We start from the raw sequence: 17,810 nt of genomic DNA on the forward strand, positions 1-17,810 counted from the left end.
TGATATTGGCACCAAAATAGACATGTAGGCCTCTGATACAGAATAGAAGACAGAAATAAACATCACATGAATATAGTTACCTCACACCAAACAAAGGCACCAAAATATACATTGAAGAAAGGATAGCCTCTTTAATAAATGGTGCTAGGAAAACTGGAAATCCTAGATCTATAGCAAAATGAAATTAAACCTCTCACTCTCACCATGCACAAAGCTCAACTCTAAGTGGATCAAGGACCTGGGAATTAGACCAGGGACTACGCCTAAAAGAAGAAACAGTAGGCTCAAATCTTCATCATGTTGGATTAGGCCCTGACTTCCTTAACAAGACTCCTAAAGCACAAGAAATAAAATCGATAAATGGGATATATTCAGACTAAGAAGCTTCTTCTCAGCAAAAGAAACAATCACTGAGGTGAAAAGAGAGCTTACTGTATGGGAGTAAATTTTTACCACATGCACATTAGACAGAGCACTTATCTCTGGAATATATAAAGAACTCAAAAAGGCTTAATCCCCCCAAAACAAACAACCCAATCAATAAATGGGCTAAGGAACTGAACAGATACTTCTCAGGAAAAGATATACAGGCAATCAACAAATACATGAAAAAGTGTTCAACATCTTTAGCAATTAGAGAAATGCAAATCAAAACTACTCTAAGGGCTGGGGATGTGGATCAAGTGGTAGCGTGGTTGCCTGGCATGCACGTGGCCTGGGTTCGATCCTCAGCACCACAAAGATGTTGTGTCCACCGAAAAAAAAAATATATTAAAAAATTCTCTCTCTCTTAAAAAAAAACTAAGATTTTATCTCACTGTAATCAGAATGGTAGTTATTAAGAATACAAGCAATAATAAATGTTGGAGAGAATGTGGGGGAAAAGATACACTCATACATTGCTGGTGGGACTGCAAATTGGTGCAACCACTTTGGAAAGCAGTGTGGAGATTCCTCAGAAAACCTGGAATGGAACCACCATTTATCCGAGCTATCCCACTCCTCATTCTATACCCGAAAAACTTAAAATCAGCATACCAAAGTGACATAGCCACACCAATAGCTAAATTGTAGAACCAATCTAGATGTCCATCAATAGATGGATGGATTAAGAAACTGTGGTATATATACATAATGAAATATTACTCAGTATTAAAAGAGAATAAAATTATGGCATTTGCAGGTAAATGGATCGAGTTGGAGAGTATTATGCTAAGTGAAGTAAGCCAATCTCAAGAAACTAAAGGCTGAATGTTTTCTCTGATTAGTGGATGCTGATCTATGATGGAGGAAGGGCATAAGAATGGAGGAACTTTGGATTGGGCAAAAGGGAGAAGGGAAAGGGGTTATGGAGGTAGGAAAGATGGTGGAATGAGATGGACATCATTACCCTAGGTACATGTATGACTGCATGAATGGTGCATCTCAACACTATGTACAACCAGAGAACTGAAATACTGTGTTCCATTTGTGTACAATGAATTGAAATGCATTCTGTTATGTACAGCTAAATAGAACAAATAAAAATAATTTTATTTTATTAAACTATATTTATTTATTTATTTGTGGTGCTGAGGATCAAACCCAGGGCCTCACACATGCTGCGAGCGCTCTACCACTGAGCCACAACCCCAGCCCCCCAAAAATAATTTTTAAAAAATTACAAAACTAGATGGGCATGGTAGTATACACCTATAATGCCAGTGGCTAAGGAGGCAGGAGGATTACAAGTTCAAAGCCAGCCTCAGCCTCAACATAAAACATAAAAAAAGGGCTGAGGATGAGGCTCAGTGTTAAGGCCTCCTAGGTTCAATCCTCAGTACAAAAGAAAAAAAAATTTTTTTTTTTTGTATTGGATATTCAACCCAAGGGCCTTAACCACTGAGCCACATCCCTAGCTTTTTAAAATTTTTTATTTAAAGACAGGGTCTTGCTAAATTGCTGAGCTGGCTTTGAATTTGCAATCCTCCTATCTCACATCTAAAGAGTCTGAGTTGGAGGCTGAGTTCCAAGTTGGTGAGGACAATGTTGTTCCAGGGCCACTCTGAAAGTTAATGTGTTTGACCTGAAGTCAAATAAGTATGTTAAAATATTTAAAGGTAAGTACCCAAATCACTGAAGTATAATAAATCATTTACAATCCAAAGAAAAGAAAAAGAAGGAATACAGAATAAATTAATCCTATCAAAAGTAGAAAAGGATTAAAAAAGGGGGGCAGAAATAAATCCAGTTCTATTAAGTAATTACAATGAATATGAAAGGAATAAGTTCAGTAAAAGATAAAGATTGGGGCCTGGGGTTATGGCTCAGTGGTAGAGAGCTTGCCTAGCCTTGGGAGGCCCTGGGTTCAATCCTCAGCACCACATAAAAATAAGTAAATGTGCCTAACTACAACTAAAAAATAAATATTAAAAAAAAAGACAGTCAGACTCAACTAAAAAGTTCTGCCACATACTGGAAATATTATAAAGCTGCAGTAATTAAGACCATGTTGGTAATGGCACACAGATAGACAAAGTGACCGATGAAAGGAGAACCTAGAACCAAACCATGCACATATGGCATTCTAATATATTACAGAAATAATGTGGCCTATTGATGAGAAAAAAATAATAACTTACTATATATCTATAGAACCAGGACAACTGGTAATTCCTAAGAGAAGAAATGAAATCAAATTCCTACCTCATACTTTACATCTGTACATAAAATTAAATTTAAGGGACTGGGCTGTAGCTCAATGGCAGAGTGCTTGCCGAGCATACATAAGGCACTGGGTTCGATCCTTAGCACCACATAAAAATAAATAAAAAAACAAAATAAAGGCATGCTATCCATCTACAACTTAAAAATATTAAAAAAATAAATTTAAAATTAAATAATTAAATGTACTTAGATATGAAAAGATAAAACTTTAAACTTTTTAGAAGAAAATGAAGGAATAGGGAGATTTCTGAACAAGATATACAAAGAGCTAATAGATAAATTCAATTAGCTTAAAATCAAGTGTCATCAAAAGACAAGTAAAAAGTAAAAGCACAAAGCTTGAATAGATATTTGTAATATATATAATTGTTTATTATTTATTTATTTGGTACTAGGAATTGATTCTGCTGTTGTCAGCCTGAAGTCACCTGGAGATCTTTTTTCTGGGTGCTGCTGCCACGGAAGACACTGCTGCCCTGGATGCAACTGAAGCCGACACTGCTGCTGATCCCTGGAGCTGATCCCTGGAGATCACCTGGTGATGCTGCCCCCATAGCTGCTACAGCCACTGATGCTGCTAACCCAATGTCTGCTGCCAACAACCACCACCACTACTGCTGCCACCACGGCCAGGAAGAGTGGAAGAGGACCAGAGAGAGAATGGCTGTGGGATGGAGAAAAGTTGGGTGCCAGCAGGTTTATCACCATTAAAGCCTCTATCTGGGGCCTCTACCCAGGAACTGCAGGTCCAGTGTGGGGGTGCCTATGGGTTTGGAGAAGCCTGGGGTCTTCCTGCTGAGGGTGCTGGTGGCCCTTGTCTTGCTGCTGCATCTTGAGGTTGCTCCTTTGCATGAGTATATCCCTAGAGATCTGTCTGCAAGTAAGAGCAACATTGAAATCTTGGGACTGCAGCGTGGCTGAGGCTGAGGTATCTAAAGCCCAGATCGGTGGGACAGAGACTGGGTTTTCGAGGGCTGATCTGGGTTTGGTGATCCCAAGAGACGACAGAGACAGGGCTGAGAAACTGATGAACACTGATAGAGACAGTTCGACTTTCCAGCAAGATTTATTTTATTTTTCGATTTACTAATCTCTCTATCATATTTGGAACAGGATGTTTTTTATGCATCAGTATGTGGAGGACAATGATATATGAATGGTGTTTTGCATTTCTGTTGTATTCTTATGTCTTTATTTTTTTCTCTTTGTTCATATTCTTCCTCTCTTGTCTATTTTCTTGGATTTTCTTTCCAACTTTTCTCCAACCCACAGCCATTATCTTTCTGCTCCTCTTCCACTCTTCCTGTGAATTTTTACTTCTAGCTTCTCTTCCTTCCTTGCAAATATTGCATACTACACCACGTCTGTTCTCTCATCCACCATTTGAAATTGTAAACTGTTTTAACAAATTTTCTGTTTGTACTATAGATAGTTGTTGAATTCATCATTCTGATTTAATGCGAGAAAGCAGTAGACACCTTAGTGGGAGCTGTTAAGTTTAAGGCTATATATTGTATACACTGGGTGCTGTTGATATTGGTCTCACCATTAAAGGAAAAGTACTAGAAACCTTCAGGGTAAATTTATGCTCCCTTACATCCATACATCTAGATGGGAAAACACACTAACAACATGAAAAAACAAGGGAATAAAGCGTCCCAAACAAACCAAGATGCCTCAACAACAGAAGCCACTGATAACACAGTAGAAGAAACGTCTAAGAAGGAGTTCAGATTGTACATAGTTAAATTGGTATGTGAAGTAAAGGATATATAAGGAGTAAAATCGAAGAAATACAGGAAATGAAAAACCACTTCAATAAAGAGTTAGAGATCATGAAAAAAAAAAAAGCAGAAATCCTCAAAATGAAGGAATCAGTAAACCAAATTATAAATTCAATAGAAAGCATCACCAACAGACTAGACCACTTGGAAGATAGACTTCAGACAATGAAGACAAAACATATAATCTTGAAAGAGAGTTGATCATGCAGAGAAGATGGTAAGAAATCATGAACAGAACATCTAAGAATTATGGGATAACATGAAAAGACCAAATTTAAGAATTATCAGAATAGATGAAGGAACAGAGATACAAAACAAAGGAATGCACAGTTTTTTCAATGATAACATAGTAGAAAATTTCCCAAACCTAAAGAATGGAATGGAAAATCAAATACAAGAGGCTCACAGGACCCCAAGTGTACAAAAATTATAGCAAACCCACACCAAGACACATTATAATGAGAATGACTTACCCACAGAATAAAATCTTAAAGGCTATGAGAGAAAAAAAATCAAATTATGTATAGGGGGGAAACCAATTCAGATCTCAACCCAGACCATCAAAGCTAGTAGGTCCTGGAATAATATATTTCAAGCTCTGAAAGAAAATGGATGCCAACCAAGAATTTTATATCCAGCAAAATTAAGCTTCAGATTTGACAATGAAATTAAAACCTTTTACAATAAACAAAAATTGAAAGAATTCACAACTACAAAACCTACATTACAGAGCATTCTGAACAAAATATTCCATGAGGATGAAGTAGGGGAAAAACGTGAAAACTAGGAAAGGGAGGAGCTACATTACAGGGACATTCAACCAAATGAGAAATTAAGACAAATCAAAAACCAGAAATAAATCAAAACAACAGGGAATACAAATCATATCTCAATAATAACCTTTAATGTTAACCGCCTAAACTCATCAATCAAAAGACACAGATTGGCAGACTGGATTAAAAAGCAAGATCCAACAATATACTGTCTATAAGAGACTCACCTCATGGGCAAAAACATCTACAGGCTAAAGGTGAAAGGATGGGAAAAAACTTACCACTCATATGGATTGTGTAAACAAGCAGGATTTCCATTCTCATTTCAGATAACGTAGGCTTCAAACCAAAGTTAATCAGAAGAGACAAAAAGGGACATTTTATACTTCTTAAGGGAAGAATATATAAGCAGGATATAATGATTATAAATACTTATGCCCCAAACAATGGACCATCTATGTACATCAGGCAAACCCTTCTCAATTTCAAGAGTCAAATAGACCACAATACAAGAATACCGGGTGACTTTAACCACCTCTCTCAGCACTGGACGATCTTCCAAACAAAAACTAAATAAGAAAATTATAGAACTAAATAATACAATGAATAATTTAGACTTAACAGACACATATAGAATTTTTCATCCATCATTGAGCAAATATACTTTCTTCCCAGCAGCACATGGCACCTTCTCTAAAATAGACCATATCTTATCCCACAAAGCAACTCTTAGTAAGTACAAAAAAACAGAGATAATACCCTGCATTCTATCAGACCACAATGGAATGAAATTAGAAATCAATGATATGATAAAAAAATACAAGCTACTGTAACAAACGGAGACTAAATAAATGATAAATGGATAATAGAAGAAATCAAGGATGAAATAAAAAAATTCTTAGAGGTAAATAAGAACACTGATAATGACATATCAAAAGCTCCTGGACATTATGGAGGCAGCACTAAAAGGAAAGTTTATTGATTTTAGTACATTCATTAAAAGAATAAACAGTCAAAAATAAATGACCTAACACTGCATCTCAAAGCCCCAGAAAAAGAACAAAGCTATACCAAAAGCAGTAGAAGACAGTAAATAATTAAAATCAGAGCTGAAATCAACGAAATAAAAAAAAAGAAACAATTTTAAAAACTGACAAAACAAAAACTTGGTTCTTTGAAAAAATAAATAAAATAGATAAATCCTTGACCATGCTAATGAAGAGAAAAAGAGAGAGAAAACTCAAATTACTAAAATACAAGATACAACAGACATGTCTGAAATTCAGAAGATAATTAGAAACTATTTTGAACATTTATATTCCATTAAAATAGAAAATATTAAAGACATTGACAAATTTCTAGAGACATATGACCTACCCAAACTGAATGAGGAAGTAATACATAATTTAAATTTAATTTCAAGTAAAGAAATAAAAAATGCCATCAAAACCCTACCAACCAAGAAAAGCCCAGGACCAGATGGACTCTCAGCCAAATTCTAGAAGACTTTCAAAGAATTAACATCAATACTCCTCAAAGTATTCCATGACATTTTTTTTTAAAGAAAGAGTGAGAGAGGAGAGAGAGAGATAGAGAGAGAGAATTTTTTTTTTAATATTTATTTTTTTTAGTTCTCGGCGGACACAACATCTTTGTTGGTATGTGGTGCTGAGGATCGAACCCGGGCTGCACGCATGCCAGGCGAGCGCGCTATCGCTTGAGCCACATCCCCAGCCCCATGAAATTTTCATGAAACAGAAAAACTCATTCTATGAGGCTAATATCACCCTGACACCAAACCAGACAAAGACACATCAAGGAAAGAAAACTTCAGACCAATATGCCTGATAAACATAGATGCAAAAATTCTCAATAAGATTATGGCAAATCGCACACAAAATCATATTAAAAAGATAGTGTACCATGACCAAGTCGGGTTCATCCCAGGGATGTAGGGTTGGTTCAACATATGGGTTTCACTAAGTTGCTTAGCACTTTGCTTTTGCTGAGGCTGGCTTTGAACTCTCGATCCTCCTTTCTTAACGCCCCCTGTCTCTAAGATTACAGGCATGGGCCACCACACCCAGCTTGAATTTTTTTTCTTTATGGAAACTTAGGATCTTTTATCTGTACTGATTATTCTTAAATTTCACACAAATGTGACTTGGTAAGTCTGTTTTTATTGTGTATGGCTTTGTGGGCTCTTCTAATAAGGTACTTTGGAAATCAAGAAATGTAATTCATATTAATAGACTTAAAAACAAAAATCATATGTCCATCTCAATAGATGCAGAAAAAGCATTTGACAAAATACAGCACACCTCATGTTCAAAACACTAGAAAAACTAGGGATAGAAGGAACATACCTCAATATTATAAAAGCTATATATGCTAAACCCAAGGTCAGCATCATTTTAAATGGAGAAATATTGAAAGCATTCCCTCTAAAAACTGGAACAAGACAAGGATGCCCTCTTTCACTACTTCTATTCAACATAGTCCTTGAAACTTGAGCCAGAGCAATCAGGACAAAAGAAAGAAATTAAAGGGATACAAATGGGTAAAGAAAAACTCAAACTATCACTATTTGCTGACAACATGATTCTATATCTAGAAGATCCAAAAAATTCCACCAGAGAACTTCTAGAATAAATGAATTCAGCAAAGTAGCAGGACAGAAAATCAAAACCCATAAATCAAATGCATTCCTATACATTTTCAGCATTAAATTCACTGTAAGAGAAATTAGGAAAACTACTCCATTCACAATGGCCTCAAAAAAAAAAAAAAAAAAAAGAAGAAGAACCTTGGGAATCAATCTAACAAAAGAGGTGAAAGACCTCTATAATGAAAACTACCGAACACTAAAGAAAGAAACTGAAAAAAAAAAAAAAAAAACCAACTCAGAAGATGGAAAGATCTCCCATGTTTCTGGATAGGCAGAATTAATATTGTCAAAATGGCCATACTACCAAAAGTGTTACACAGATTTAATGCAATTCCTATTAAAATCCCAATGACATTATTCATAGAACTCAAAAAAGCAATCATGAAATTCATTTGGAAAAATAAGAGACCCAGAATAGTTAAAGCAATCCTTAGCAAGAAAAGTGAAGCAGGAGGCATCACAATATCAGACCTTAAACTATAGAGTTACAGTAACAAAAACAGAATGGTATTGGCACCAATAGTACAAAATAGAGGACACAGAGACAAACCCACATAAATATAGTTATGCCACAGGTGCTAAAAACATTCCCTGGAGAAAAGATAGCCTATTCAACAAATCATGCTGGCAGATCTGGAAATCTATATGTAGCAAAATGAAATTAAACCTCTCTCTCTCACCCTGTACAAAATCAACTCAAAGTGGATCGAAGACTTAGGCACTAGAACAGAGACCCTGAACCTAATAGATGAAAAAAATAGGCACAAATCTTTATCATGTCAGCATAGGATCTGACTTCCTTAACAAGACTTTTAAAGTGCAAGAAGTAAAATCAAGAATCAATAAATGGGATGGATTCCAATTAAAAAGCTTCTTCTCAGTATAAAGGAAATAATCAGTAATGTAAAGAGAGAGCCTACAGATTGGGAGAAAATCTTTACCACATGCACCTCCAATAAAGCATTAATCTCTAGAATATGAAAAGAACTAAAAAAAAACACGAAAAAAAACCAAATAAACCAATCAATAAATGGGCTAAGGAACTGAACAGACATTTCACAGAAGAAATACAATCTATCAACAAATATATGAAAAAGTGTTCAACATCTCTAGTAACTAGAGAAACGCAAATCAAAACTACTCTAAGATTTCATCTCACACCAGTCAGAATAGCAATCATCAAGAATGCAGAAAACAATAAATATTGGCGAGGATGTGGGGAAAAAGGGAAAAAAAACACTCATACATTGCTGGTGGGACTGCAAATTGGTGCAACCACTATGGAAAGCAGTATGGAGATTCCTCAGAAAACTGGGAATGGAACCACCATTTGACCTAGCTATCCCACTCCTCAGTTTATACCCAAAGACTTACAATCAGCATATTTCAGTAATTCAGCCAAGCCAATATTTATAGCAACTCAATTCACAATAGCTAAACTGTGGAACCAACCTAGGTGTCCTTCAGTAGATAAATGATTAAAAGAAATGTGATATATACTCAATTAAATGTTATTCAGATTTAAAGAAGAGTAAAATTATGGCATTTGCCAGTAAATGGACAGAGTTGGAGAATATCATGCTAAGCAAAATAAGCCAATTCCCCAAAATCCAAAGGCCGAGTGTTTTCTCTAGTATGAGGATGAGGATGCTAATTCATAATAAGGGCACTAGAGAAGAATAGTGTTACCTTAGATTAGGTGGAAAGATGTGAAGGAAGGGAGGGGATATGGGGATAGGAAAGATAGTAGAATGAACAGACATTATTACTTTATGTATATATGTGACTACATGACCAATATGATTCTGCAACATGTACACTCAGAAAAATAAGAAATTATATCCCAACTATGTATGATATATCAAAGTGCATAAATGCATTCTACTGTCATGGGTAACTAATTAAAACAAATAAAAAATTAATTATCAAAAACATATTAATAAATATATTCATGTCTTAAAAAAAAGCCAACACTGTATAACAAACCCATACCTCAAGACATATCTTCAGGAGAAAACTGCTACTAAGAATAATAAAGATAATTTGTGTTCTTTTGGAGGCTTCACATGACCTTATTTTTCCATACTTCTTGTGCTCCTACACTAAGATTTGTACATCTGGTGGATTGTTAACTCTACCACTTTTAATAAGGTGTCCTTCTTAGTAGCAGCTTTCAAAGAAACAGATTCCCCAAAAGTAGAAATAAATAAAATTCCTACAAATTAAGTTACAATTATAAGCTAAAAGGGATCCATGAGAATATAGACAAGTAAATACAATTAGGAAGACAATGTAAGATATATGTGAAAAATTCAGCAAATAGAGATTCTGAAAAAGAATCAAACAGAAATCCTGGAAACGAAGAGTTCAACAGGTTGAAAACAAACAAAAAAAAATACCTGCCAAAGTCTCAACAACAAACTATACCAAGTGGAAAAAAAAATGTTTGAACTTGAATCTTGAAGACAGGTCATTAGAAGTATCTTGAGTCAAACAAACAAACAAAAAAAAAAAAAAAGAAAGAAAAGAAAAATGAAGAAACGGAGGGAATATTATTCAAGATCTATGACATACTTTATTTTTAGTTATTGGTTCTTTTTAGTTATACATGACAGCAGAATCCATTTTCATATAATTATACAAGCATGGAATACATCTTATTCTAGTTAGAGTCCCATTCTAATAGTGGGATTCACTGTGGTGTTTTCATATAGTACACAGGAAAATTATGCCACATTCATTCCTATTAGACACTTTAAATGTATAAACACCTGTATTTATTTTTGGAATAAGCAAAGGCAAGGAGAAAAAAGTTAAAGGTATAGAAAACTTCCCTAATCTTGGGGGGAAAAACATAGATATCCATGTACAGAAAGCTTATGGGACTGCCAAAAGACATGGTCAGAAAAGATATTCATAGCATATAGTCAAACTGTCAGAAGTGTAAGTTAAAGAAAGAATTAAAAAATCTTCAAGGGAAAAGCACCAAATCACATTTACAGGATCCCCATTATACCAACAGATTTCTCAGCAGAAGCTTTATAGATAAGGAGGGAATGGAATGATATATTCCAAGTCGTGAATCAAAATAGTTCCCAACCTAACTTACTATACTCAGCAAGGCTATCCTTCAGAAATAAAAATGTTCTAAGACAATTGAAAACTGAGGGAATTCATGTCTACCACGCAAAAGATGTGTAAGGGAGTCCTACACTCAGAAAGGAAAGATAAAGAAATCATTCTGAAAGCAAGTGAAATTGTAAATCCCACTAGAAGAATACATACAAAAAGGAGAAATAGAAAAGAATCAAACATTGGCAATATAGTAAACCACCAAACCAAAAAGAAGGGCACAGAGGAAGAACAAAAAAAAATATTCAAAACAATTAGAAGAAAGTCAATAAAATGATGAGAATAAATTTTTACATATCCATAATATTCTTAAATGTAAACAGACTAAATTCTTCAAATGAACGATATTGGAAAAACTAAGTGTTGTTAATTGGATGAATGGATAAAAAATAAGACCCAATAATATGCTGCGTATAAGTCACATGCTTCACCAGCAAGGAAACACATAGACTAGAAGTAAAAGTATGGAAAATGATGTTCCAAGCAAATGGAAACCTAAAGCAAGCTGGATAGCTATACTTATATCTGACAAAATAGATTTTAAGACAAAAACTGAAAGAAACAAAGGTCACTATAAAATGATGAAGGGATAAATTCAAAAATAAGAATGATTGTAAGTTTATGTGCAGCTAATGTTGGAGCATCCGATTTTTAAAAGTTTATTTTTATTTCCTTTTTTAATTGGTACATTGGTACATTGTAATCATACATAATAATGGGATTCATTATTTCATATTCATACATGCATAAAATAGAACAATATAATTTTGTCAATTTCATTCCCAAGCACCCAATTTTATAAATAAAGTATTAGACCTAAGGGGAGCGACAGGCTCCAACAAAAGTGGGGGATTTCAACATCCCACTATCATCAATGAACTGATCACCTTAACCAAAAACAACAACAACAACAAAAATCAACAAAGAAACAGAGAATCTATACTATTATAGATCAATTGGACTGAACAGATATTTACAGAACATTCTACACAACAAGTACAGAACACAAATTATTTTATGAGCACATGAAACATTCTCTACAACATGTACTGGTTCAAAAACAAGTTTTAACAAATTCTAAAAAGTGATCATATCCTGTGTATTTTGTGGTCAGAAACCAAAAGTCAACAACAAAAGAAAATTTAGAAATTACACAAATGTATGGAAATTAACAACACTCTATTTTTCCAGTGCTGGGGATTGAACACTTGACCTCACGCACGCAAAGCATCCACTTGCTGAACAATGGATTTTTGAACTGAGGAAGTCAAAAGGGAAATTTTAAAATTTCTTGAAAAAAAAATGAAAATAAAAAGTCAACATTCCAAAAATGTAGAATGTAGCAAAAGCAGGATAAGTACTACAAGGGAAGTCTACACATTGAATGCCTATATTAAAAAATACATATTTCAATCAACTTAATGATGCACCTCAAGGATTGTGAACAGCAAGAATAAACTAAATTGCAAATTTTAGAAGGAAAGAAATTAACAAAGATCAGAGCAGAAATAAGTAAAATAGAGAAAAAAATTAAAAACAAAAAGATTCATGAAACAAAGAGTAGGTTCTTTGAAAAAGATGAATAAAACTGACAAACTTTTATCTACACTATCCAAGAAAGAGAGAGAAGACTCAAAACTAAAGATTAAAAGGAAGACATTACAACTTATGCTACAGAAATACAAAGGATCATTAGGACTACGAAAATTTACATGTCAGAAAGTGGAAACCCTAAAAGAAATGGACATATATCTGGACACTTATGTCCTAACAAAATTTAATCATGAGGACCGGAAAAAAACATGACTAGACCAATAATAAGTAATGAGACTGGGTTAGTAATACAGTTTCCCAACAAAGAAAAGCCCAGGGCCAGATAACTTTATTGCTGAATTATCAAACATTTATTTCTGTGTGGGAGGGTGCTAGTGATGTGGAGAGGTCTTGTTATGTTGCCAAGGCTGGCCCTAAACTTGTGATCCTCTTGCTTCAGCCTACTGAATAGCTGGGATTATACTTTATCAAACTTTTAAAAGAACTAATGCCAATTCTTTTCTAAGTATTTCACAGAACTGAAAGGGAGGAACTCTTCCAAACTCATCTTAGGAGATAGCATTACCTTGTTATTCAAACCAGAAAAGGATGCCAAAACAACAACAACAACAACAACAAAAAAACTATCAGCTAATACCTCTCATGTATATAGATACAAAAATTTTCAACAATATAGTAGCAGATAGGGGTTGGGGATGTAGCTCAGTGTCAAAGAGTGTTTGCCTAGCACGAGTAAGGCACTGGATTTGATCCTTAGCACCACATAAAAATAAACAAATAAGGGGCTGGGGTTGTGGCTCAGTGGTAGTATGTATGCTTAGCATTTTTGAGGCACTGGGTTTGGTTCTTAGCACTGCATATAAATAAATAATATAAAGGTCCATCAATAACTAAAAAAAAAAAAAAGGCCTGCTGTCCATCTACAACTACAAAAAATTTTAAAAATACTAGCAAATCAATTTGGAAGATTGGAACTATATTGCTGATAAGAATGTAGAATGCTTCAACTAATTTGAAAAATACTTCAATAGTTTATTAATATTTTAAATTAATGCCTATCACATTATCTAGCTACTCTATTTCTCAATATTTACCCCAAAGAAAAGGAAATATATATGTTCATACAAATGTTCATGGCTGATTTATTTGTAATGAGCTCAACTAGAAACAATAAAGATGTACAACAGGCAAGTGTAAAAAAAATACTAGCAAATCAAGTTCAGCAGCATAATAATAAAAAAAAGGTCAATCACCATAATCAAATTAGATATGATCCAAGGATGATTCAACATATGCAAATGAATAAACATAGTATATAACATCAAAAAGAATAAAAATCATATGGTCATCTCAATAGATGCAGAAAAAGTATTTGATAAAATTCAGCATGACTTCATGATAAAAGCTCTACATAAAATAGATACAGGATTGTACCTTAACATAATACAGGCTGTAAATGACAAACCCACAGCTAACATCATACTGAATGAGGCAAAGCTGAAAGCAGTACCCCTGAGATCAGGAACAAGGGCACAGGCTGTCCACTATCACTGCTTACTAGAAGTTTTAGCCAGAAAATTAGGCAAGAGAAAGAAAGAAAAGGGATATAATTAGAAAGGGAGGAAGTCAAATTATCCATTTGCAGACAATTATATATGCAGAAAAACTAAAAGCTCCACCAAAAGACTATAAAAACTTATGTACAAATTCAATAAAGTAGGAGGATAAACACACACCACCCCCCACACACATCAGTAACTTTTCTATATACCAATATAATGAATTTGCTGAGAAAGAAATCATGAAAATACTCTCATTCACAATAACTATGAAATAACAACAACAACAAAACTCCCTAGAAATAAAACGCATCCAAGGAACTAAAAACCTCTACAATTAAAAAAAAAAAATACAAAACACCAATAAAGTAAATTGAAGACAGGCAGGCAGGCAGACACACACACACACACACACACACACTGGAGACCTCTTACATTCATGGATTAGAAGACTTGGTATTGTTAAAACGACCACACTACCCAAAGTGATATACAGATGCAAAACAATCCCAATCAAAATATCCCAGACATCCTAACAGGATTAGAAAAAACAATTTCAAAATTAACATGGAAGCGCAAAAATTGTGAATAGCTGAAGTGATCACAGGCAGAAAGACCTAAGCTGGAAACATCGTAATGCCTGATTTCAAAAATACTACACATATGATAATCAAATTAACATCACACTGGCATATAAATGGACGAAAGAACAGCAGACATACAGAAATACCAATCCCCCAATATCTAATACCTCCTTATTCTCAACAAAAGTGCCAGAAACACACCCTGGAGAAAGGAAAGCCTCTTCAATAAAGGGCAGTAGGAAAACTGGATATCTACCTGCAAAGACAGAAACTTGACCTTCTCTCTCACCATGTTCAAGGATCAACTCAAAATAGATCAAAGAATAAAATGTTAGACTTGAAATTCTGAAACTATTAGAAGAAAACATGGGGGGAAAACTTCAAAACGAACATTAGTTCAGGTAATGGTTTTCAGGAAAGGACCCCAAAAGCACAGGAAACAAAAGCAAAAACTGATTAAGATTATCACATCAAACTAAAAGGCTTCTCTGTCAGGCACAGTAGTACATGCCTACAATCCTAGAGACTTGGGAAACTAAAGCAGGAGGATTGCAAGTTTGAGGCCAGCCTCAGAAATTTAGCAAAATTAAAATAAATAAATAAAAAAGGCTGAACATGTAGCTCAGAGGTAGAGTATTACAGGGTTCCATCCATAGTACCCCGCCACACACAAATAAAAATAAAAGTAAAAATCTTTCTGTTTTTTATAATCATAATCAATGGAGTGAAGAGACAACCCTCAGAATGGAGAAAATATCTGACTGACAGAGGATCAATATCCAGAATACATAAAGAACTCAAAAAACAAAAAACCAGCAATCCATTTTAAAAATGGGCAAATGATCTGAAGAGACACTTCTCAAAAGAAACACAAATAACCAAAAAATATATGAAAAAATGCTTAATTGCATTAGCTATAAGATAAATACAAATCAGAACTATAATAAGATACCACTGAGTAGCTATTATAATACCATAGAATAGCTATTATTAAAAAAAAGCTGGCAAGGATAAGGAGAAAAAGGAGTTTGTATACTCTTGGAGGGAATGAAAATTAGTATAGCTATTATGAAGAACAGTACAAAGATTCTTCAAAAAATTAAAAATAGATTTATCAAATGACCCAGTTATTCCACTTCTACGTATATATCCAGAGGAAATGAAACCAGCATATTCACTAAATACCTGCATGCCCAAGTTTATTGTGACACTATTTACAAGAGCTAAGAATTAGTCTTATGTGCCCATCAACAGATGAATGGATTAAAAAAATATGTGGATGTATACACAAGGGAATATAACTAGCCACAAGAATGGAATCCTGTCATTGCAGCAAAATGAATTGAACTGGAGGACTTTATGTTAAGTGAAAAAAGCCAGATACAAAAAGACAAGTACCATATGTCTTTCATACGTGGAAGCATAAAAACGCTGACTTTAAAAGAACAGTGATTACTTGAGATTGGGAAAGGTATGTGTTGGGGGGAGTGGTTGGAAAAGAGGGGATGGATTTGATCACTACACGCTATATATGCATAGATGGAAATATCACACTAACCCCATGAACATGTATGATTTGATTAGTGCACACTCTATGCATATACAGAAATATCATACTAACCCCACTAATATGTACAATTACTACATATTAATAAATAAGGGGATTGCAAATGAAGACCACAGTGATTTATTAGCCACCAGATTGGCAAATATTAAGAAATTTACAAAACTAATGAAAGAGAATGCATTAATGAAAAGCATTATATAGGGCTGGGGATGTGGCTCAAGCGGTAGCGCTCGCCTGGCATGAGTGCGGCCCGGGTTCGATCCTCAGCACCACATACCAACAAAGATGTTGTATCTGCCGAGAACTAAAAAATAAATATTAAAAAAAAAATTCTCTCTCTATCTCTGTCTCCCTCCTCTCTCACTCTCTCTTAAAAAAAAAAAAAAGAAAAGCATTATATACTGCTAGTGGTGTAAATTAGCAAAACCATTTTGAGAAACAATTTGAGACTGTAAAAGTGAGCAAACCCTACAACCCACTGCCACATTTATAACTTTACTATGCCTCTGTTCCAAAAGATATGATAAGAATGCTCTAAGCAACAAAGTTTGTATTAGTAAAGAACTGGAAAAACCCTATAGGAGAATGGATACACAGTGGTAAATTTTCTTAGTAAAATTCTGAACATCAGTGCAAATGAATGAGCTACAGCTATAAGCAACATGGATAAATAAAAGCAGAACAAAATAATAAAACAAATCCCCAGAGAGTACTGAGAATATAATGCCATTTTTACAAAGCTTAAAAATTAACACACCTATGATAAACCTAGCTTTTAAAAAGCAGAGAAAGCAAAAATCTTTGTCACTGGTTATAGAAAGTGGAGATGATTGAAGGTTATGATAAGAGAAGTGCATCTAAGTGGAGGCCAGTTGGTGATAATGATAGAGTTGTTGGATTGGTTGGGAGAGGTAGAAAACTCCATTTTAATACTAATATGCTTTATAATCTAACTTCATAATTTAGGTAAATATGTGTATACATACATACATATATTCTTTTATTCTATGACATATATAAAATAAGTTTTAAAAAGAAGAAAGATGACTAAAATATGCTAGCTAATATTCATGGCAATGGAAACAAAATCTCTAGCCTAATACTTACTGGTCAAGGGTCTTATAATAAATGTCCAGATCTTTGTTTACCAGCTCTGTTGTTCTCATAACAATCATCATTTCTCTATATTTTTCCTCAGCATCTCGAAACTGAGGTTCTCGAAGTTCTTTCTTAAAATGAATAATTTCTTCCTCGTAACCTTTCTGTCGCCCCAGTGCCAAACTGTGATTTCTTTTTATATTGTCTATGTTCTCTTCCAACTTCTGATGTTCACTGTAAAAGGGAAAAATTTTTTTGTTCACAATATGTCCAAGACAGTCTAGTTTTATCTGAAATAAACAATTTTCTACAGTAATTTTTATGAAAAAGCTAGACTTCTCTATTAAAAAAAAATTTACTCTTGCACCCAAGTATAAAAACTGTA

General features: G+C 34.3%; 1 protein-coding gene across 8 annotated transcripts in view; it reads right to left on the minus strand.

Annotated features, from left to right (window-relative positions):
- The window catches only part of Rad50 (RAD50 double strand break repair protein), a 99,165-nt gene that overhangs the window by 29,782 nt on the left and 51,573 nt on the right, over positions 1-17,810 (minus strand). For all 8 annotated transcript variants that reach the window (XR_013439289.1, XM_040272787.2, XM_021733590.3 and 5 more), the window contains one exon: positions 17,435-17,659. Coding sequence is in view for 7 of the 8 variants with exons in the window: in XM_040272787.2 (XP_040128721.2) it covers positions 17,435-17,659 (225 nt within the window). In the remaining variant the exon portion in view is untranslated. The remainder of the gene's footprint in view (positions 1-17,434; positions 17,660-17,810) is intronic.

Source organism: Ictidomys tridecemlineatus, chromosome 1, assembly GCF_052094955.1.
Source record: "Ictidomys tridecemlineatus isolate mIctTri1 chromosome 1, mIctTri1.hap1, whole genome shotgun sequence".
In the NCBI taxonomy this organism is placed as follows: domain Eukaryota; kingdom Metazoa; phylum Chordata; class Mammalia; order Rodentia; family Sciuridae; genus Ictidomys; species Ictidomys tridecemlineatus.